Source organism: Carassius auratus, chromosome 50 (genome assembly GCF_003368295.1).
Source record: "Carassius auratus strain Wakin chromosome 50, ASM336829v1, whole genome shotgun sequence".
NCBI lineage: Eukaryota > Metazoa > Chordata > Actinopteri > Cypriniformes > Cyprinidae > Carassius > Carassius auratus.
In genome coordinates this window covers 310860-334982 of record NC_039292.1, presented here as the reverse complement: position 1 = coordinate 334982, position 24123 = coordinate 310860, and the positions used below count along the sequence as shown (strand labels likewise).

Genomic DNA, 24123 nt, shown 5'->3' with positions numbered 1-24123 from the left:
TGGTATTTCCAGCAATTATTCAAAAGGGCACCTATTCATTACCCATATTACATAGAAGTAAAACATATTTGACACATTTGTTAAATATAATTCCCCCCCTCACACACAAGACAATGGTTTCGCCTGCTTTCAGCGGTGCTGCGCCGACGCGACTAATCAGTACGTCATAAGAGGGCGCCTTCCATGCGCTCTGTTTGGCCGACGCAACATTTACCCGCTAGAAGACAGTCAACTCTCCTCGAACAAACATTTAATCGACTATAGATACAACAAGACAAAGACAAGGACAGTGTATGTGTATGTGTATGTGTATGTGTATGTGTATGTGTATGTGTATGTGTATGTGTATGTGCGTGTGCGAGAAATGATCGGCAAGAGACGGGTTTAAAGGGAAACGCTAGGTGGAGAAATGTCCGTGTGCCATCGGCCTGGCGTGTGCACCCGCTTTGCCGTCAGCAGAACTAGCAGGTAAGGAGAGGGGAATGAAAAGTGAATGGGGTGTGTATGCAGGTGTGTGTATGTGTACGTGCGTGCCCAGCGAGGTGTCTACTTCACCACAATTATACATTTACTTCATTGTCAGCTTATTATTGTTCAAGGAACTGTTTGAAAAAAAAAAAAGGTTGTATTCGACAACACCGGCGGCGCTAGGGGGGGTCCTGGGGGGTCTCAAGACCCTGCCAAAAAACGCCTTGACCCCCCCACCCTCTTTCTGATTATATACATATAAGCCATATATTATTTTTTTTCTACAATAGCAACGGTGTTTACTACAGCAAGACCACTTTAGCCTGTAAACTCAGTATCTCTCTGGAAATAAATGTAAAAATATCATGTATCAATGTAATAATATACCTGATATTAAAGTGCAGTGTGAAGGATATGAATAACAAATTTAGCCTGTCATTTGTTTACATCGCAAAGGTGTTCGATTTTAGGCAACAACAACTACAACAGTAATAATAATATGAATCACTGTATTCCAGTGTATCAGTTTTTTATATTTTGTATCAATATTTAAGGTGGACTTATTGATAGGTGCAAGAGTAGTAGTGATGGTTAAAATAATAGATTAATGCTGAAATAGTAAATTGAGCCTTGTTCCTAGATGGACAGAGAGTGGAAAGTAATAGATCAGATGAGAAGATGGAGATGTAGAGGCACAAGTGACAAAAAGAGAGCAGGGAACAGCAAGCCAGGAGACAGAGGCTGGTGAGAAAGAGGAAAATGTAGAGGCACAAGTGTTTTCTATAGTTTTTACTATAACAGCTGTTCTTAATTATTCTGTAGAACAGAGAAGAAAAAGCCATCAGGTTGGGACAATTTAAGACATTTCAGTTTCTAATCCCAGAGCTATTATTATTTTAAACTTAAAATTGTCTTCTCTATTGTTTCTTTTTCAAAACTGCATCAAAGCATTTGCTGCTCTATCAATACATAACCATCCATATCTATACGCGAATCAGCAAGGAATGCATCACAATATATTGTTGTATTGATATTTTGAACAGCGCCATTTAAAGCCATGTTCCATGTGCCCCTTTTATACTTTGAGCACCTGCCCCTCCAAAGGTCTCTCCACGGCCCTGCTCCAGACTCCAGGTCCGCACTCTGGAACCCTGACCTGACCAGAGCCCCCTGTGTTTTGATGTTCAATAAATCAGCCAACTGTGTCCTTTTCTTTGACAATGAATCTAAATACCTCCGGCTATCAGTTGACTCAGCTAATTCTAGAAGTTTTAAAAATGTCAGTCTCCAAGGTGTTCATAATCAAACTTGTCTCTCTAGTGACGTTTTGAGTATACTGCAAACAAAATTGTTTTATTTGGGCTTTCCCAAAATCCCACCCCTGTCGTAGAGACTTAAAAGAACCCTTTGTGGTTCTGAACTCATCCCAGAACAGTTTAAAGATGTTCTTAAAGTACCTGTCACTTAAGAAAGTAGTGTTAAGCTGCCAGTATGCACTTCTTGGTTTAATGGAGTTTAAAAACACAGAACACAGCACCATACTGTGATCAGAAAAGCTCACTGGGGTAATTAAACATTTCTTTACAATATTACAGTGATGCTTAAAAACATAAAACCGATCCAATCTTGCCAGCGAAATCACACTTTCACACTGTTTTTGTGCCCCATTAAATTGTCTCCAAACATCACAGCTCATGGGTTTTGACAAACTGGATCAAACGATTACGAGACGGCAAGTGAGGTTCAATATGGTTTCTGTCCAAGTTTGACTGTACAGTTAAAGTCACCACCCACGAATAAATATTCTTCTACACAGCATTTTTGTAAGACCGAACACAAAGTATTTAAAAATAGCATTCTTTCTATTGGTGCGGTTGGAATATACACGCAAATAAAAACAAAAATAAAATTCTCAAAAATCGCTCTTACTTTTAAAAGCCTGCCCTTAACTACTTCATCCACCTGATAAGAAGTTGGATTGAAAGCTTTAGAAAAAAGAATAGCCACCCCTCCACTGACGGATTGTTTGTAAAACTCTCCGACATAACCTGGTTTTATCAAAGAACTGCTTTGTGTCAGAAAAATAATCAGCTACACAGACCCCTCTCTTGTTTTTAGTAGCTTTTAAAAACCGTTTAATGTCTTCGACTTCACAACCTCGACTAGAGAAGTCAATCTGAGAGAGACTGACGCTAGAATCAGAAGATTCACCTTCACTTTCACCACAACAAACATCCACGTCAGCTTTCTTAGCTCTAACCGTCTGAAACTCGTCAGATGTTTTCCTTTTCGACGGAACTTTGAAATCAATCTGCTCTGTCTCCATTTCAATGCCATGATCATCACCAAACGAATCGAGCAGTAAAACTTTAGGTAAATTGACACTTTTTAGCATATTCAATGTTTTAACATCACCCGGTCTATTTTCCTCAACCACATTTTCAGGTTCTTTTACCTGGATCTTTTACCAGGACATGCACAGATCAAGTGCCCCGCTAATCCGCATTTAAAACACTTCATCTTGTCCGTGGTAACATAAACGACATAATCAAACTCCACTTTTATATGCAGAGAAAGATCTAAATCCTGATCACCTTTTAGGATCATGTAAACGAATCTCCTAAATGAAACCACATGTTTCAAAAGAGGAGATCATCATTTAATAGGTGAGACCAATTTTCAATATCGTGATAAAATTCTTACCAAAGTTTCATCTCTAATGAAAGGCGGAACGTTTGACAACAAAACTTTTTTTGATGGCATAGAAAGTGGGAGAACATGAGTAAAAAGATTCTCAATCACTATACCATTCTCGACTAAGTAATTTGCCTTTTCAACAGAGCTAAGAAAGATGACAATGGCACTGTTCATTCTGGAGGCTGACAATGTCCGACCAATAAATACACCACCACTTCTTAACAATAACCCATACAAGAAAGAAAGAGAAGAAAGAAAGATAAAAAAAGAATTCACTCACAAGCTCCAATTCACACGCAAACGCTCCTCTCACACTCAGCAGTCAGAGATAGAGAGTGAGAGAGAGTGAGAGCGTGAGAGATAGAGAGTTGGAGAGAGTGAGAGCGTGAGAGATAGAGAGTGAGAGAGAGAGAAAGAGCGTGAGATTGAGAGAGAGAGAGAGCGAGCGTGAGAGAGAGTGAGAGATAGAGAGCGTGAGAGATAGAGTGAGAGAGAGAGTGAGAGCGTGAGAGATAGAGAGTGAGAGAGAGAGAAAGAGCGTGAGATTGAGAGAGAGAGAGAGCGAGCGTGAGAGAGAGTGAGAGATAGAGAGCGTGAGAGATAGAGTGAGAGAGAGAGAGTGAGAGCGTGAGAGATAGAGAGTGAGAGAGAGAGAGTGAGAGATAGAGTGAGAGAGAGAGTGAGAGCGTGAGAGATAGAGTGAGAGAGAGAGTGAGAGCGTGAGAGATAGAGTGAGAGATAGAGAGAGAGAGAGCGTGAGATTGAGAGAGTGAGAGCATGAGAGATAGAGTGAGAGAGAGAGTGAGAGCGTGAGAGAGCGTGAGAGATAGAGTGAGAGAGAGAGTGAGAGCGTGAGAGATAGAGAGTGAGAGTGAGAGAAAGAGCGTGAGATTGAGAGAGAGAGAGAGCGAGCGTGAGAGAGAGTGAGAGATAGAGAGCGTGAGAGATAGAGTGAGAGAGAGAGAGAGAGTGAGAGCGTGAGAGATAGAGAGTGAGAGAGAGAGAGTGAGAGATAGAGTGAGAGAGAGAGTGAGAGCGTGAGAGATAGAGTGAGAGAGAGAGTGAGAGCGTGAGAGATAGAGTGAGAGATAGAGAGAGCGTGAGATTGAGAGAGTGAGAGCATGAGAGATAGAGTGAGAGAGAGAGTGAGAGCGTGAGAGAGCATGAGAGATAGAGAGTGAGAGTGAGAGCGTGAGAGATAGAGAGTGAAAGAGAGAGAGCGTGAAAAGAGGAAGATTGGACAAGACAGCCCTAGATAATCTTTCCCTGAAGCACAGAGACTTTTCCTTCATTCAGGATTTCTGCTGAAGACAGAAGTTTCCGGCTTCAGTCCAGGTTAAGCTCTAGTTTGTCCACAGAAGAACTGAATTATCACTATTACTGTGATTATCTGTTAATAGAACATGTTTAGCCAGTGGTGGATATTTTTTGAGGACTGACTTAAAAAACTGAAAATTGCAAATCAGAGGTCAGAGATATATCCCAGCTAATATGTTCCCGTTAAAATCTGAATTTCGAATTCTAATAAAAAAAACTATTAAAACTAAAACATTTGAGAAAAATTGCGTGTAAATGTTTTTGTGCAACAACCTTATTAAAGAATTAGTCCACTTCCAATTTACTCATCCCCATGTCATCTTCATGTCTTGCTGTCAAATAAATGAAGGTTTTTTCTCCATATAATGGACTTCAATGGCATCAATGGGCTGAAGGTCCAAAATACAGTTTCAGTGCAGCTTCACAGCATTCTACACGATCCCAACCGAGGAATAAGGGTCTTATCTAACAAAACAAGCTGTCATTTTCTAAAAAAGTAATACAAAATAATGATACTTTTTAACTTTTTAAGATGTAACTGACATCTTAAAGATGTCTATCAGATGTCTGTACACTGCGTACGAACATCTAGACGTCAGTTTTAAATCATAAACATCTTAAAGACATCTTCTGAACATCTATCTGATAGGAAACTTTTGATGATTCTGGAGCCACTGACCAGCTCTTTGGCTTGAGCGCCCTTCCCATAATTCCCATAACGGATCAGAATCAAGACACATTGAATGGGTCGCCTAACAAGACGGCAGTCGAAGGAAGTTAAAGTTCAGTGCAGTAGGAAAACGTCCTGTAACTTTCTCTAGTGAAAAAAGATCTTTTATTGAAAATGAGCTACTTGTTCAGGTTAACATCAGAGAGTTTTGAATGTAAAATCTTTAGCTTTAGGACTGGATTACTTCGCAAAGCTCAGCTAATCTCTACAATGTGTCATATCCATTATAAAAGCTTATCATGATAATGCACTTCACATGTGACATCAAATCCAAAATCATGAATAAAGAGGCATGAAAAAACTCTTGATTTTCCCTTTTATTTTGGTTTTGAAAACACTATTAATGTATAATAACATATAACGCAATTCTTCATCAGAATTTGTTCCTGAAATTATACTGTATTATTGTCCAATTAAAGGAATAACACTTCTGTCATCATTTACTCAACTTCAGTGAAGTTTCTCCTGTAGGAGACGAAATAATGTTTTGAGCTGCTCTGCTGAGATTTATATGGAAGCTTTTTTTCCATGGGTTTAAAAAAGAGGTAAAAAAAGGGAATTGAGACTTTATCTCAGATTCAGACATTTTTTGCAATTATGCGAAAAAAGTCTGAATTCTGACTTTTTTCTCACAATGCTGACTTCACATCTCTCTCATTTTATTTTAACCATGCAATTAAACATTATAACTGCAACTTTTAACCTCACATTTCTGTAAGTTTATCTCACAATTTTTCTTTTTTTTCTCAGAATTTGGATGTAAACTCAGAATTGCAAGGAAAAATGAAGAAATGTGAGATAACAAGTCACAATTATAAATTTTTATTAATTACACGTAAAACCCATTTATTTAAAGAAAAAAATTGATATATGAGAAAAATAGTCAGAAATTCAATTTTCAGAATTCGGACCATTTCTCTCTCAATTCTGATTTTCCGTCTCCCGATAAGTTTTTGTTAAAAATAGGAAAGGCAAATGTGACTTTAGTTTAGATTTTTTTTCTCGTAATTGCGAATGTATATCTCACAGCTCTGAATTTTTCCTCATAACTGTGAGATAAAAAGACTAAACTCCCTGTTAAATTCTATTTCCCGTGGCGGAAACAAGCTTTCATAGATTTGATCGCTACCACACAGTGAATATCTTAAATCTCAGATCATGTGAATTACACCCCCCTTCCCCCTCCACATTTAAAAGCTTAAAAACTGGTTATTTTATATCATAATTTAATGGAAATCATGAGCATGGTTCGGAAAAACATGAGGGTTGGGGAAGTGATTTTTGGTTAACTTTCCCTTTAAGGACTATTTCACATATAAAACCCATAGTGAGGTGGTGAAACCGTTCCAATGGTACAGACGTCATCCGTGTATGCTTTATATCTCCCTGTGTGTGAGGGAGCTGTTACTATGAGGCTTTAGAGCTAAACTAAAACACATGAGCGGAAGCAAGCATCTAAACTTCATACTGTATAAAACGCTAGGCTTTCCCTTTCTCCAGCTCCACACCGAGCATCTGTGCGTCCTCCTGGATGCTGACGCTCGTGCCTTGTGGACCGCAGATCAGCTGATGTTCCTTCCAGTCCTGCAGAAAGACAGATCGAAATATAAAACTGCTTTGCTATGAGGGTGAATGCTGGGGCTGGACTTACCCTCCGCTGACAGAAGCCCGAGCAGTAATGGACTTTATGGCAGCCTGTACACTCACTGGACGCCTCTCGGCCGCAGTTCACACACGTGTGCTGGAAACACAGAAGAGAGCATGCTACTGCTAATACTGCTAAGAGAACAGTTCATCTCTCCATCTACACTGTAAAAAATGATATTACCAGTACGTCATGTACATCAGCTCATCAAAATAAGTTGAGCAATTTCAGCTTAAAAAAAAAAAAGTTATATGGAATTCAACTTGATTATCTACATTTGAATATTTTCTCTGTCCTATCAATTTTCAAACGTCATGGCTTCAAAAAAAAAAAAAGTTGAAAATGAGTCATGAACTGCTTTGAACTCGGGTTGTTTAAATTCTACTTCCTTGCATTCAAATAATATTTACAAAACTGATATTGTAATGAAAATGTCTTCTTTTTAAAATGAAACAAAAACAGTCAAACTTTAAAAAAAAAAAAAAACTTTTGCAGACTTTTCAAAAACAGTACCAAAAAATCTTTATTATTCATTATGTACAATTTTCTTATATAATATAATTAATATTGTTTTGTAAATAAACAGTAATAATATTAATAAAATAATGAAAGGTGCAGTTAGGTGTTTTCTGAGCACCAAAACATACTTTTAGCCAATCACCAGTAAGGGGCGTGTCCACACATGATGGGGGAGTTCCCTTTGTTCAACAGCATTTTCATTAATTTGGAGGCGGGGCTAATAAGATAGGGGTGTGTTTTGTTGATTTTCTATTACTGCACCTTTAATATTAACAAATATTTACACCTTATGTGTTGTAAGAACTATAAATGTAAAAAATAATGTTGTCAAAAGCATTATGTATATAACATTATAAATATCAAATCACATATCTCCATAAAAGTGAATCGAGAGCAGCCTGGATATTTTACAAAATATCCTTTTAGTTTTCAAGCCAAAAAAGAATGATACAGCTATAACTGTAAGTAAATAATGAAAGAAAGTACATTTTTGCCTCAACACAAATTAGGATTTTAAACAAGCATTTGTGTTTAAAAACGAGCGTCTGTGTTTTCTCTGGCTTTTCCAGCTGCTGATTCTGACTGATAAACAGCACTGATATGATAACACACACAGAGAGTGAGAGATTTACCGTACCTTAATGATGATTTCAGTGATTTTCCCCTCAGGTTCTTCACTGAGTGACAGCTGACTCTGAAAGGACTGCGAGAGAAACACATGAATACATGATGCTTCTCACAGGGGTCATACAATAAACTATTCCCCTCTATCAACTTATAATGTCTGTAAAGGTTTCTCACACCCCAAACAAGTCAATATTTAGCTTTTGCATTCAGGTATGGCGGACGACTCCATATACTGAAACATCGAAATCGCCGATTGGTTGAAACTTAAGTGGCCTTGATGACATCAGCAGGAAGGTGAGTTGTTCTAAAGTTGTAATATTTTATTGAACAATGATAAAACTAACATCCACTGATGAATCGTCCTTAATGAGAACAGGAAAATATATTGAGAAAGTTTATTTGGTGAATTTTTATTTAATATCCTTAGACTTAAAATACTTTTTTATGTTAAACATAACATAAGTGCATTAACTTACTGTCAGTAAAGGCTGCTGAGACCAAAAACAGTCGTAATTTAGTTCTTTGGATCATATCTAAACACAATTTGCATATGTATTCACGCTTATGCCAAAAAAATCAGAAATGGCCAGTTTTTTCAGTTTAGATTTAATAAATGCTCTTATTGATGTAGGGAAGCTTAGTGTTCGATAAACTCTATTCTTTCATGAAATTACCTAATTAAAGTCCTCGTGCAGTCACCATTTTTTCCCTTAAAACTAAATTTTGATAATTAAATCTAATTACAGATAAAAATTATGTTTCTGACAAATTCTGAATGCCTTAAAATAGCTTAAATATAACCCCCTTCATCTCATTTTGGATCCTGGACCACAAAACCAGTCATAAGACTAAAGTTTTCAAAATATTGATTTATGCATCATCTGAACGCTGGATAAATCATCTTTCCTTTGATGCATGGTATTGTTAGGATCAGACAATATTTGGCCGAGATACGACTATTAGAAAATGTGGAATCTGAGGGTGCAAAAAAAAAAAAACCATACTGAGAAATTAATCTTTAAAGTTGTCCGAATAGAGTTCTTAGCAATGCATATTACTAATCAAAACGTAAGTTTAGATAGATTTACAGTAGGAGATTTACTAAGGGTCTTCATGGAACATGATTAAAGAGCACCTATTATGGCATTTAAAATGTTCCAAATATTGTTTTAGAAGTCCCCAAAAACAGTTTTGCATGCATGCAATGACAATAAAGACTTTAGTTTTCTTATAATATGCATTTATTTTTACCTGTTTTGATAGCGATTCTCAATTGATTCGTTTAGTGATTCACTTTTCAAAACCCCGCCTTTACGTGACGTTAGCGAGTATAGCCCAGAGTTCATATTGTAAAAGCACAGTCTTCGTTTGCATTAACTCGATGCATAAACATAATGTTTTTACCAAAAAATAAATAAATAAAATGCAGTAACGTTACGTTACTACGATGTATGACTCTATTCTTAAAGAAAACTCCGAAAACAACGACAAACAATTCACATATCTCAATACAATTGTCATTGAAGACCTAGAAGCTAAACGGTGCTTACACAACAAACTCAAAAATTATGAAGCATGCTACATAAAACATAAAAGCAACAGTTATTAATAACACTTACAGGTTGTGATACGGAGGAGGAAGCTGATGCAAATACACTTGGAACTGAACCTTCCTTCAATATCAGCCGGCTCGCGAATCCAAGTTTGATTGCATTTAAGTTGGTAAAGCAATCGTCTTCAAAATGGCGTGAAGTTTGCTTTCGAGTCGCACTTCAGAACACAGCGTCTCGTCGCCATGTTGTTTTCTAGTTTTCACTGGCGTCTTGGAGCGCAATAAGTGGGCGTGTCGTATTCAAATAACTTGACAAGTTGACGTCATCTAGTCAGAGAAAAAAGCTTCGGTCTTCTAACGATTCATAAAAATGACTCGGAGTCGACTCTTACTTTTGAAAGACAATAACTTTATATACGGTGCACTGTCATATTTCAAACTTTGCAGGACGTTTTTGTTCACTTAGATCTACGTTACACACTACATGAAAGGTAAATTTCTAAATTCCATGATAGGTGCCCTTTAAATATCCTAATGACTTTATGAATATGCAAATTAGGCCCCGCCTCCACTCAGCTAATCCCTTCACTTGGTTCACTGAAGAAGTCAAAGCTATCTGATGTAATGGTTTTATCTTTAAGCATATTAAAAACACCAAACTTGGTTTCCACCAGAACAGTGTATTTGAAGAAAGACTTGAGTGTTGGGGTCACCTCTTTCCTGACATGCGCTCCGCTCTGACCGGCTTGTTTGGCCTGTGCGATGAGGACTTTGAGCTGCTGGACGTTGTTGAGCAGTGTATTAGCCATGTCTTCCAGGTAAAGCCAGGTCCGCTGCTCGGCCATCTCCAGCCCGTTCATGAGCGGTCCTGATGGAGAGGGTTTGGGCTGCGGAGAGACCACGGTCAGCGCAGGAAGACTGGCCAGCACTGAGGAGGAGAAACACACATTCGAGATGAAACCTGACCTAGGACATTAAATGTTCCTCTGTAGAGGTGAACCGACTTTGACGAGTACATTTACAGTCCGTCCTCTTCTGATCTTCCATTAACCCTGACCCACATTTGATTATAAAAGCTTTTTGCTCTAAAAAAAGATGAAACTGTTTGGAAATGTGGACTGGAGAGACAGGAAAGGAGGAGACCCAGACGAACACAAGTTTATGTTGACTTCACTTGTTCTCTGTTGAATCTCAATGCCGTCTGGGAGAAACAACTCATCTCATATGTGTTTCTTTTGGATGAACGTGAATATATGTGAATGTGGCTAACAATACAACATCAGTCTGTATGTTTTATCTCCCATAATTCAACAGATCTCACACGTCCTGATGTCAGTAAGTTCACTTTATCTGCTTACTCAAACATGTCTTATATCTAAAAAAAAAAAAAAAAAAAATATATATATATATATATATATATATATATATATATATATATAGGGTTATTATAGGAAACAAAAAAATAAATAAACATGAAAAAAATAAACTAAATTTTTTTAGTTCACTAGTTAGAATAAATTATACAATTAATCAAAATTAAAATATGAAACGGTTAATTTCCATGTTTTTCCCAATCATCAGTAAAAAATAAAAAATCTTTAATATATATTCATTTTCTAAAGACTGCTCTACAGGGTTATTATAGCTAATAAAATAAACATGAAATTAATTAAAATAGAACATAAAAACAAAACAAAAATTGAGTTTAACTTTTTTTTAATCAGATTTCTAAAACAAAAAAGAAAAATGAAATAGAATTTAGAAAACTTTTTTTTATTTTAGCTAGTTGCTAAAATATTACATAAATGGATTTAGTTCAACTTGATCAGTTGTATGAATTAAATCAATTAAACATGAAATCAAATAGAATAAAAACTTGATGCATTAAAATAAAAACTGGAATAAAAATGAATGTTGTGACTAAATAAAAATTTTATTTTAGCTAGTTCCTAAAATATTAAATTTCAACTGAAATTTCCCATTTTAAGTTAGTTTAAATTTTTCTACTAAAATAACAAAAACTAAATTAAAAACTATATAGACATTTGTATGTAAAAAACCTCTAAACAAAAACGCACAGTTCACTCAAAAATGAAAATGTGCTTTTTAAGAAAGTAGATTAGTTAGTTTTTCATCAGAGCAGATTTGGAGAAATGTATCATTGCATCACTTTGCAGTGAATGGGTGCCGTCGGAATGAGAGTCCAAACAGCTGATAAAAACATCACAATAATCAACACCACTCCAGTCCAGCGTTTAACAGCTTGTGAAGAGTAAAGCTGCATGTTTTTATCAGCTGTTTGGACTCTCATTCTGACGGCACCCATTCACTGCAAAAAAAAAAAAAGAATTGTGCATGACTTCATACATCAGGAAACCTAAGCAGACTTGGTGACATCAACAGGAAAGATAAAATTTTTATTAAAATATGAAATATTTCATTGGATAACTTGATTGAATTTAACTGAATATTTATTTGATTCGATTTATTCAATTAAATTTTTTGTTTTTGAAATAATGCATTATGTTTTTAGACTTAAATTGTAAATTAAATTTATGCCTTTAGCAGGCTAAAGTTTTTTTACCTAACATGTATTCCCTGGGAACCGAACCCACAACCTTTTGCGCTGCTAACACAATGCTCTACCACTGAGCCACAGGAACACAAAGGTTAAAATAAGTGGTTTTTTTTTTTTATTGTTTTTGACTTAAGACACTGAGTGTTTTTTTCTGTTAAGGATTTAAGAATAACATTGCACAGAATGAATGTCAAATTAGCTAAATGTGCTAAAACAGCATCAAGTGAATTTATCTGTCCTGATGTACCCTCCCTGTCCCACACATGTGCCATTTAACAGAAGTTATCATACACTTATGAGTAATAATCCCTCAACGTTTGAAGAAAAAAGAAATCTTTTACCTTACTGGAAATAGGAGGTCAACCCAAGTGCATTGCATTGTGGGATACAGTATTCCTCACAGTGTACTTTATTCTACACTGCACATTTGGGAAGTATGAAATAGAAGAGTACATACTGTGCACAAAATTCATACTACATACTTTGTAAAATAGCAGCATGTCAGTATGTGGTCAGGCTGAAGTGTTTGTGAAGACACCACGCACCGGTTGTGTTGGAGAAGACGTCTGCGGGCGCAGGGCTGTCCGAGATGATGGACGCCGTCTCTCCTGACACCGCTCGGTCAAAGGTCAGCGTGCCTGATGTGGTGATCTGTCCAGACGGGGTCATCGTAACTGAGAGCAGACAGACAGACGTGAACCTGAGAGAATTTGATACATTTTGTTTGATACACTTTATCTCTTTGGATACTGGAATAATAATATTAGTATATAACATTTATATAACACTTTTAATAATACACAACTTTATATTTATATATTATTAAGTTCCACTTAAAATGATTTACTATTTTTGATGCAACAATTTAAAAAAAAATAAAAAAAAATATTTCTTATATATTTTTATTTTTATATGCTTTTAAAATAATGTTAATATTTATTTATACTGCTTGATTAAAATAAATACAATAACACAATTAAAAATCTAAAATTAAAAAAATTACACAACAATAATAAATAAATTATATAAAAATTTTATGTATCTGTCTGAAATACAATATACAATTAATGACATTTCCAAAACAAAGATGCATCAGCTAGATGCAGAAAATGATGCACTTGTTTTTTTAATTTTATTAATTTATTTTATATTTTATTAATTTTAATATTTATTAATTTGTGTATTATATAATATGTATTATTTATGCTTTTTAATTTTAATCACAAGCAGAAAATAATGAATTTATTTTGTATTTTATTATTATTATAGTATTTTTAAATAATAAATTCTATTGTATTATTTTATTTATTTTAATTAATTATAATTATTACATATATATATATATGTGTGTGTGTGTGTGTGCGTGTGTGTGTATGTGTATATGAATATAATTTATTTATTTTTTAATGCAAACTTAACTTTTTATTTTATATATATATATATATATATATATATATTTTTTTTTTTTTTTTTTTTTATAAAGTTGTTAGTTGCTAGTCAACACAAAAAAAAATAAAAATAAAACATAGTTCTGACCTCATGCTTGGTTAATTATTAAATTAAGTCATTTTATTTAAAATTAGCAGCAAAATGATTTTGGGTGTAGATGGATGTTAACAGTTAATCAGTGTTTGATGGGATGTTAATATATTGTAATAATTGTGCAGCAGTACGACTCTCACATGTTGCTCCAGGAGCCAGGGTGATGTTCTTCGGAGACTGAGCTTCTCTCTTCTCCGGAGAAGCTGCGCGCTCGCTGTCCTTCTTTCTTCTCTTGTAGGGGACGAACAGTCTGACGGGGCCCGTCTGTGGGGCACAGGAATCCAGAATCAGTCTCAAGAGCCTTATTACATCACAACTGAGACTCAGACACGACAGACTACCATTGAGATGTTCTCTCCTTCGAAAGATCCCTCCTTCATACACTGGAGAAGAAACAGCAAAGAAAAACGCTCAGCTCAAGACTGTCCAAACAATTCACAGATTCACATGCAACATACATTATATTGCATAATAATCATATTATTTTTATTGCATCTATATGATTATTATTTTACTATTATATATATTAATAATATTTTATACAATTATAATCTATTTAATAAACATTCACTCATCAATGAATTTATCTCCGTATTTAGACACAACCATAACATGTTTTATTTTCATTTTCATGTTTTTGGTTCCTTTTTTACATAATATTTATTTAAAAATATATTGCTTGATTGAAAATAATTATATGATTTTATGTCACTGTGTAATAATAATACTTAAATAACAATTCATATTAGTATTATAAAATGTAACATAAATCATATATAATTAATATATAGTTTAACTGAAAAAGATTTACTAAGTAAAATAATTAATATAATATACATTTATATATTCACTTGACTGAGCTTCTCTCAAAAAGGGGTTTACTATTTAGACACAACAATAATATTTCTATTTATTTATTATTTTATTTATGTTATTATAGTATATATTTTTTAAATCACATTTTTGTTTCCTTTGTATTTTATTTTTTTCAGTTGTCATTTTCATAAACATTATTTTTCCTCTTTACTCTGAGTAGTCTTCAGCTATTATGATTATCATGATTATGATTTATGATGCGTCACTCACTGTGGACAGATCATCACAGCAGGCCGCACACGTACAGGACGCTGCGTGAGGATTCAGGATACGCTCCTGCCAAAACACACACGCACACACACCCACAGACACGCACACACGCACTCACACACACACACACACACACACACACACACACACACGCTCCATTCAAATACTGCAACAGGCCTGGGTTGATCTGCTGAATGAGTGTCTGTCTGTGTGTGTGTTTGTGTGTGTGTGGGTGTCTGTGTGTGTGTGTTTGTGTGTGTGTGTGCGTCTGTGTGTGTGCGTGCGTGCGTGTGTGCGTGCGTGTGTCTGTGTGCGCGCGTGTGTGTGTGCTTGTGTGTGTGTTTGTGTGTGTGCGTCTGTGTGCGCGTGTGTGTCTGTGTGTGTGTGCGTCTGTGTGTGTGTGTGGATGTGTGTTTTTGTGTGTGTGTCTGTGTGTGTGTGTGTGTGTGGGTGCGTGTGTGTGGGTGGGTGCGTGTGTGCGTGTCTGTGGGTGCGTGTGTGTGTGCGTGTGCGCACGTGTGTGTGTGTGTGTGCGCACGTGTGTGTGTGTGTGTGGATGTGTGTTTTTGTGTGTGTGTGTGCGTGCGTGCGTGCGTGTGTGTGTGTCTGTGTGTGTGTGTGTGTGCGTGCGTGTGTGTGTGTCTGTGTGTGCGTGTGTCTGTGTGCGCGCGTGTGTGTGTGTGAGTGTGTCTGTGTGTGTGTGTGTCTGTGTGTGCGCGTGTGCGTGTGTGTGTGTGTGTCTGTGTGTGTGTGTGTCTGTGTGTGTGTGTGTCTGTGTCTGTGTGTGTGTGTGTGTGTGTGTGTGTGTGAGTGTGTCTGTGTGTGTGTGTGTCTGTGTGTGTGTGTCTGTGTGTGTGTGTCTGTGTGTGTGTGTGTGTGTGTGTGTCTGTGTGTGTGTGTGTGTGTGAGTGTGTCTGTGTGTGTGTGTGTCTGTGTGTGTGTGTCTGTGTGTGTGTGTGTGTGTGTGTGTGTCTGTGTGTCTGTGTGTGTGTGTGTCTCTGTGTGTGTGTGTGTGTGTGACCTGGATCAGACACTGTAGAGGTCGGCCGGCGTAGCGGATGCTTCTCTTCCAGTCTTTGCTGCTCGCTCTTCCTGACATACCCTCGAACTCTGTCGGGGTGTACCAGCTATTGTTGTGTTTGATACAGCGCCCTTTGCCCCCTGAGGTCAAAGGTTACAGATCAGTCACTGGCTGTGTCTCAATTCTTATATTATGTGTCCTTGTATAGTAATAAGAGAGACTTGAATCATGGCACAGACAACAGCACAAATATATTTTTCTCATTCCTCGTCCAGTGGATGTTTCTCTTCTGACCTTTTTTGTTGTAAAAAAATTATTATTATTGTCACAATATTTAATTTTGCCTTGACACTAAGAAGCCGGTAACACTTTACTATAAAGTCGTTTGTGCTTAGTCGCTTATTTTAAAGTGTTGCCTAATTTTTGTGTATTATTTAGCCTTTTCATGTAATAATTATCACCTAGAAAATACCTTAAAATTACTTTAAAATTCATTTCTAAAACTTTTTCACAACTAAAAAAAAAGTGTTATAATAAAAATACTATGATAAATATAAAGCATATTATTTTAATTATGAAAATCACTAAATTACTTAAAAATACAAAAATATAGTAATATTTCACTGTAAAACTAAGATATAATAAATATAATAAAATAATATAATAATAATTTGTAAGTTAATTAATACTAATTTAAATGTTTGGAAACCAAGAAATTAATAAAGTCATAAATATTAGCATTGTATTTTTACAGTTTACTTTTAAAAATAAAATTATAATAATTTGATTAAATACTAAATTACTTGATTTCTTTATTTTAAAGTGAAATATTTAGTTATTTAGTATATATATATATATATATATATATATATATATATATATATATATATATATATATATATATATATATATATACATAATAATCATCATAATAAAAATAATCATTGTTATTAATAACTGCTTTATAATCATATTCATATTTGTGTCCCTGGAGCACAAAGTTTCTGGGGTATATTTGTAGCAACAGCCAAAAATACATTATATGGGTTAAAATGATTGATTTTTCTTTTATGCCAAAAATCATTAGGATGTTAAGTAAAGATCATGTTCCATGAAGATATTTTGTAAATATCCTGCCATAAATATATCAAAACCTAATTTTTGATTAGTAATATGCATTGCTAAAAATGTCATTTTATCAACTTTAAAGATGATTTTCTCAATATTTAGATTTGTTTTGCACCCTCAGATTCCAGATTTCCAAATAGTTGCATCTCAGAAAAATACAGTCTGCTCCTAACAATACCATGCATCAATGGAAAGATGATTTATTCAGCGTTCAGGCGACGTATAAATCTCAATTTTTTTTAAATTGACACTTAAGACTGGTTTTTTGCTCCAGGGTCACATATAATCACAAATAGCACAACAATATAGTTTTTTAAAACAATTTTGAACAATCTTTACTAATTGGAACACTCTAGTGCGAATGCAAATCTGTCTGTCCATGTCCTGCAGACGATGCGTGTTTGATTCCCTGCACACTTCTGGAGAGGTTCGGATGCCCTCTTGTGTCGCCTGTGTACCTGAGCCCAGTCTGCTTTTGTACAGGATCCCGCTGGTGTTCCTGCAGCGCACCGGGAGCTCGTTGTCATAAACCGACGGATCCCAGTTGTACTTAGAGACGTCCTTCTCATGCCCAGACGTCAGAGGGGTGCTCGGGGTTTGAGGACCTGAGAGGGATAAACACATGTGTATAGAAACACTGCATTTCATTTAATCTGAATCTAGTGTTATCGGTTTACCAGGAGTCATAGGTGTTGAGGTGGCTTTCAGTCCTGTGGCGTCTACGAGGCTCCCATCCGTGTGCACCACGATCAGCGTGGCCTTCTGGGTACTCAGACTGTCTCCGATCTGAAGCGTGGTTCTGCCCGTCTGCACCAATCATTAACACATATTAAATCTCAGCTCTTTATCTTGATCCAAAACATACCTGTCCTTACATTTACTTCACACTTACTAAAGATGTATAGTATTACCATGATTGTTTTGGCCTAAAACTGAAACTATAACTATTTTTGTTAACTGACGTAAAATAAACCCTACCTGAAATTGAATAAAATATAATAAAATTTAACTTTATTAGAGCAATTTGCCAAAGAAACCTTTCTCATTTTAATTAGTTTAACATGACATATTAAAATGACTACTGAAATGAATAAAAGCTATAATAAAGTATATATATATATATATATTGCTGTCACACAATTAATTGCGATTAATTGCATCCAAAATAAAAGTTTTTGTTTGCATATATATATATATATATATATATATATATATATATATATACACACACACACACATACAGTTTATATTTAGAAAATATTTACATGTATATAAATGTATATATTGACAATTTTTTTAAATATATTTAATATATAAACAACATATTTTTTCTTAAATATATACATGAACATTTTTGTATTTATATATATATATATATATATATATATATATATATATATATATATATACACACACACACAGTAAACACTCATATATCATGCAAACAAAAACTTTTATTTTTGATGCAATTAATCGCAATTAATTGTGTGACAGCAATATATATATATATATATATATATATATATATATATATAAAACTAATAAAACCCAAAATAACACAAAAATACTAAAACTAACTAAACTTAATGGCATTATAAAAATAAAAACGAATTCAAAATCCTGATAAAACTATATTATATAATAAATCTCTATGATACTAAAAAGTTAACTAAAATAACATGTAAGATGGTTTTATCATTATATATTAATATAGTTACCATACAGTGCCTTGGTTTTAGTTTTAGTTTAATTAGGTTCAATTAAAAAAAAAACTTCTAATGGTGAAAAGCAAGCAAATAAATAAATAATTCAGCAAGAAGAGATCTACAAAATATCAAATGCATCATTTTGATATACATTTTCAATTTCTAAAACATTACAATAATCATTTTAAATTAACATTATTGAATACTTTTACATTATTTGAAATTAGTTATAAAATAAGTTATCCAAATTAAACAATTTTGGACATGCAAGATGGTTTTATCATGGTATGTGAAAATATATTAATAATCATACAGTGCCACAGTTTTGGTTTCTATCAAAGTATCATGGTATTGTCATATGCCAATATTCCATGACTTTATTAAGAAATCAATTCTGACTTCTGACCTGTAAATGATTGATGGGTGTCGAGTGTTTTATCTTACGAGCACGTGTTCAGGGATGGACGCTGCTGTGGCTACTGTAGACGTGAACACAGAGCCATCTGAACTCTGGACGTCCCCAACAGTGACGGCTGTCACCTCTGCATACACACACACACACACACACACACACGCACGCACGCACACACACACACACACACACTTTAGATGACTTTGGGTAGGTGGTAGGTAGGTGCACATTAGTATTGTACTTGAATAATTAAGATTTAATCATACAAATGAATAAATTCTTTTTTTAAGGAAGTCTTTTGGGATGTATTTATTAAAGAAAAATACTGTAATAAAAATAGTAATGACATAAAATATTAATACAAATTTGTTCCCAGTTATCCCAATGTATTGTAAAATGTTATTTATTCCAGTGCATGATTCAAAGCTGATTTTTTTTCAGCATCATTACGCCAGTTTTAGAAATAATTCTAATATGAAGCTTAATTTTTTTTTATTGGCACTAATTAAACAAAAAAGTATTATCAATGTTGAAAATGTTTCTGTTACATTATAAACGTTCAGTTCAGTATGTCAAATATTTTGCATAATTAAGATTTAATAAAAAATATATAATAAATAACAATTAATTGTGTGGTTTTTTTTTAAGAAGTCTCTTGGGCTGTTTTTATTAAATAAATAAAAAATACATAGTAAAACAGTAATAATATTATTACAAATTAAAATATCTGTTTTCTATTTAAATATATTGTGAAATGTGATTTTATGATTTTTTATTATTATAATTTTTTTATTGGCACTCAGAAAAACGCTAACACTTTACAATAAGGATCCATTAGTTAATGTTGTTATAACTAACATGAATAAACATTGAACAATACATGCATTACAGTATTTATTCATCTTTGTCAGTGTTAGTAAATTAAAATGCAGTCGTTCAATGTTAGCTCATGTTCATTCATAATGCAAATTAACTCATGTGAACAAGCACAAGTTTTACTATTAATAATGCATTAGTAAATCTTTAAATTAGCATGAACTGAGATTAATAAATGTGAAAATAAGCCTTTTTCTAATCAGTGAAAAATAAAAGATCATTCATTGTATAAAGGATTAAAAGAGCGTGTGGTTTGCGCATGCGCACACTGACCCGCGAACGCCGCTTCGGCATCTTCTGGGTTCGGTAGGGATTCGGTGATGTCGATGTTTCCCGCTTCTCCCATCACAGTCATCGTGGCGACTTCGGCCTCCGACTCGGTATCCGAACCTACCGTCTCTCCCGCGGACGCGTCGCTCAGCTCGAGCGCCTTCGCCGCCGGTTCAGTCGTGTCCATTTCAAAACAGCGGCGCACGAAAGCAGCCGAAATTATCCGAAGGACTGTCGAGACGAGGTGCGCGTGCCTCACGATTCGTAAAGGTGCAGGTTTCCAACGAGCGCTTGGTCAACTTGCACGAATAAATAATTGATTTATAAAAAACGATTTATTTTTCTTCAAGGTATGAAAGCGAGATAATGGCCTCCGAGTGTCTTTACTGGGGACGGAGATCAACACAGGAAGGAGAGTAAGCGGAAATTACCGAATCAAAACGGAACTTGTCGAAAGAACACGACGTAGCACGAAACCACGCTCGAGAGCAGACGTGATTTTCAGTCAACAGTACACAAATGTAGATTTTTTTTATTATTATTTCGTTTTGCGATATTAATTGTAATTATTTTACATTTTTATTTCGAAGTATTCGAATTTTTTATGACATTATAAGGAAGACTTGAGTTTCATCAAATAAATTGATTTATTAAATTTATCAAATTTAATAAAGAAAAATACTATTAGTTTTTTTTACTATTAGTTATTAATTTTTTTATTGTAAATTATTATTGCAGAGTACACTGTGATCCATGTAATAATATTATTCTTAATAATAATATAAATATTGCCTTATTAGAGTACATGATTACAATAAAATGTATTTGACTATACTGGAAATAACTTTTTTTTTATAATTTATTTATTCAAGTCTCGATTAAGATTTCTGGATGTGGATATTAATAGCTGATGGTCTGTTTCTTTGTTTACCTCTGTAATTTATTACCTGGAATAAGTTGTGAGCTATCTTGTTAACATGCAGTTAATGCACTGTGAGTCAACATGAACTACACACTGTATTTTCATTAACAAAGATTAATAAATATGTAATAAATGTATTATTCATTGTTTGTTAATGCATTAACTAATGGAACCTTATCATAAAGTGACTTGATTCATTATTTCAAGTTTATGAATGATAGCGAATGTTATCGTTTTATAATGAGTGCCAATGAAAATGTATATTGAGCAGCAAATCAGCATATTAGAAAGATTTCTGAAGACTGGAGTAATGATGCTGAAAATACAGCGCTGCATCACAGAAATAAATCACATTTCACAATAGATTTAAATAGAAAAACAGTTATTTTATATTGTAATAATATTTTATATCATTGCTGTTTTACTATATTTTTTTATTTAACAAAAACAGCCCAAGAGACTTCTTTTAAAAAAAAAAAAAAAAAAAAAAAAAGAAATAATACATTTTATTATTTATTTATGTTTTTACTATTAAATCATAATTATTTAAAATGTCTGACATACTGAACTGGACGTTTACAATGTTACAAAAAAATTTCAACCTTGATAATAGTTTTTAAAATTAGTGCCAAAAAAGATTAATAATAATTGAGCATCATATAATTATTTCTAAGACCAGTGTAATGATGCTAAAAATTCAGCTTTAAATCCCTGGAATAAATAACATTTTACAATATATTCAAATAGCAAACAGTTATTATAATTTGTAATAATATTTTGTCATCACAGTGTTTTTCTGTATTTTTTATTTAATAAATACATCCCAAGTGACTTCTTTCAAAAACAAAACAAATAAATACTGTAATAAATGTATTATTCACTGTTTGTTAATGCATTAACTAATTAACTAATGGAACCTTATCGTAAAGTGACTTGATTTATTATTTCATGTTTCTGAATGCATGCATGACTTATGATGTCATGACCAGTGCTATTTATATACCATTGTATTTTTATGAATATTTACTTTAATTCTTTTGTCATTTTGTTGCGTGCTTTTGTCAAATTTGATAGTTTTTTTTGTTATAATACAATAACAATAATACAAAGAATAGTGTTATAAATGAAAGGACTTGATAAGTTGGATCAGGTGCATTAACTAATGGAACCTTATCATAAAGTGACTTGATTCGTTATTTCAAGTTTCTGAATGACAGCGAATGCTAGCGTTTTATAATGAGTGCCAATAATTAGGCTTGCATTGATCCTTGGCCATTCTTACAATAACAATAAGGTTTTCAGCACTGCAAGCATTGGAATTGCAAATCTCGGTGTTGACTCTATTCCGGCTGTAGATGGCACCAAACACTGTTGCCTTCCCCTTTGGCAGCGTGCCAGAGTTTAGGGTCCAGACCCTGGGAAAAAGAGCAGCTTTACCCTTACAAGGCCACAATCCATCCGCTTCGTTTCCCCCTAGACTTCTCTCTCTCTCTCTCTCTCTCAGGCCATAGGGATATTTACAGCAAGACTGGCTCGGCGTACCTTATTAGGAGCTTTCCTTGTTGTCAGTGTATATGTAGATGAGACAAACAGATGAGAGGATGGCATTCATTCTCAAGGGGTCATTCAGTTTTCTGCCAACGCTAACGAGAGCCAAATGTCTGATGTGCACAGCACGTGTCAAAATTCCCAATAAAAAGTGATTTTTAACTTTCTCTGAGCCTCATGTTTCTCTGTTAGCCTCTTATTGTTCTCTTAACCTGCTAAACAAGGTGTCAGTGGAGAAGAACGAGCCTCTGAATGAATCTCTTTGCCGTTAGCTCTCACACGGTCCTGCTTTACTCTAACTTCCTGTCCTTCTCTCTGTGGGAATGTGGGATCCATTATTCCAGCTGTTCTTCGCTATCGGATGATGAGAGACATCTGGTTAGACATGCACACAGCATTAGAGAAAGAGAGAACAACAATACTTAATAATGCTAATGTTCGAACACAAATGACCCAAAATACTGAATCAAATCTTCAGATTAAACTTTGGAGCTTGCATATATTACACATGAAGTTTACATGGAAGGTAGATTGAAGGGATGAATATGAACAGTGCTGGTCGTCGTCTGCTTCCAAATGACATCAAAATTAATTATAGTTAGGAATGTAATCCATTAATTACTCCTTTTAGGTAATATAATCAGACTTGAACTGACTTATTAAAATAGGACATGTTTGTACCATATTGATTTATATCCAAATATATTCCATTTGTTGTTTGTAATGCATTGAAGTGCATTAACTTTACATTACATCAAGGTTTCCCAAAGTGGGCTTCGTAGGAAATGCAAGGGGTTCATGAGTTTAATAAAAAAGGTAATAATCAATCATAAAAAATGTCAAATTAAAATGATTCGTTACTAAAATAATATATGGAACATTTATACTTTGTAATGTCTAGAAATGTGAAATATAAATGTTTGAATATGTTTTATTGTTGCAAGCTTGACTCAATATAAACGCTCTTATGATAGTTTGATTACAGTTTGAAACAAATGGACATATAATGCATAAAAATGATGAGTATGAAAACTTTTGGTTGGGTTGTGTTGTCCAGTGCACTGACCTAAATACAATAAAAAATTAAAATAAAATGTAAATTGATATATTACATATATATTTTCCATATTTTACACTGTTTTACATTTCATTTGGCTACTAATAAGGCCTCAATTATTTTATATATCTACACACACACACACACACACACACACACACACATATATATATATATATATATATATATATATTAGTTTTACATTTTAGAATTATACTGATTTTTTTAAATATATTATGTTTCTTTTTTATTTATTTTTTCAATTTAAATTAATATTTTTCTTTTACATTTTAGTTTTATTGGCCACTGACCAGGGACTGTCAGTTATGTCGATCAATATCAAAATAATTCACGAACTGCCATCTTACACATTAATAAACCACAGCAGAGAAAACGTAAAAAATAAAAATCAGGCACTAGGC

The 24123-nt window shown here is 34.2% G+C and overlaps 1 protein-coding gene and 1 long non-coding RNA gene across 3 annotated transcripts; one reads left to right on the top strand and one right to left on the bottom strand.

Annotated features, from left to right (window-relative positions):
- The first annotated feature begins 343 nt into the window (after nt 1-343).
- LOC113066532 (uncharacterized) lies at nt 344-10500 on the top strand. Its single transcript, XR_003279182.1, has 3 exons — nt 344-468; nt 8046-8297; nt 10374-10500. It is a non-coding gene; the product is annotated as an uncharacterized LOC113066532 (long non-coding RNA).
- LOC113066530 (deformed epidermal autoregulatory factor 1 homolog) lies at nt 5079-20796 on the bottom strand. Of its 2 annotated transcripts, XM_026238410.1 has the most exons (13): nt 20178-20794; nt 19061-19158; nt 17588-17717; nt 17369-17515; nt 15783-15922; nt 14762-14827; nt 14017-14058; nt 13816-13939; nt 12679-12807; nt 10269-10483; nt 8014-8079; nt 6864-6953; nt 5079-6796 (listed from the first exon to the last, which is right to left on the bottom strand). In XM_026238410.1, the coding sequence occupies exons 1-13, from the start codon at nt 20359-20361 to the stop codon at nt 6692-6694; spliced, it is 1536 nt and encodes a 511-aa protein (XP_026094195.1). In that variant the 5' UTR covers nt 20362-20794; the 3' UTR covers nt 5079-6691. The 2 variants fall into 2 exon arrangements, with proteins under 2 accessions (XP_026094195.1, XP_026094196.1); XM_026238411.1 differs by lacking the exons at nt 5079-6796; nt 6864-6953; nt 8014-8079 and adding an exon at nt 9581-9882 and having other exon boundaries at nt 20178-20796.
- Between the last annotated feature and the right edge of the window lie 3327 nt (nt 20797-24123).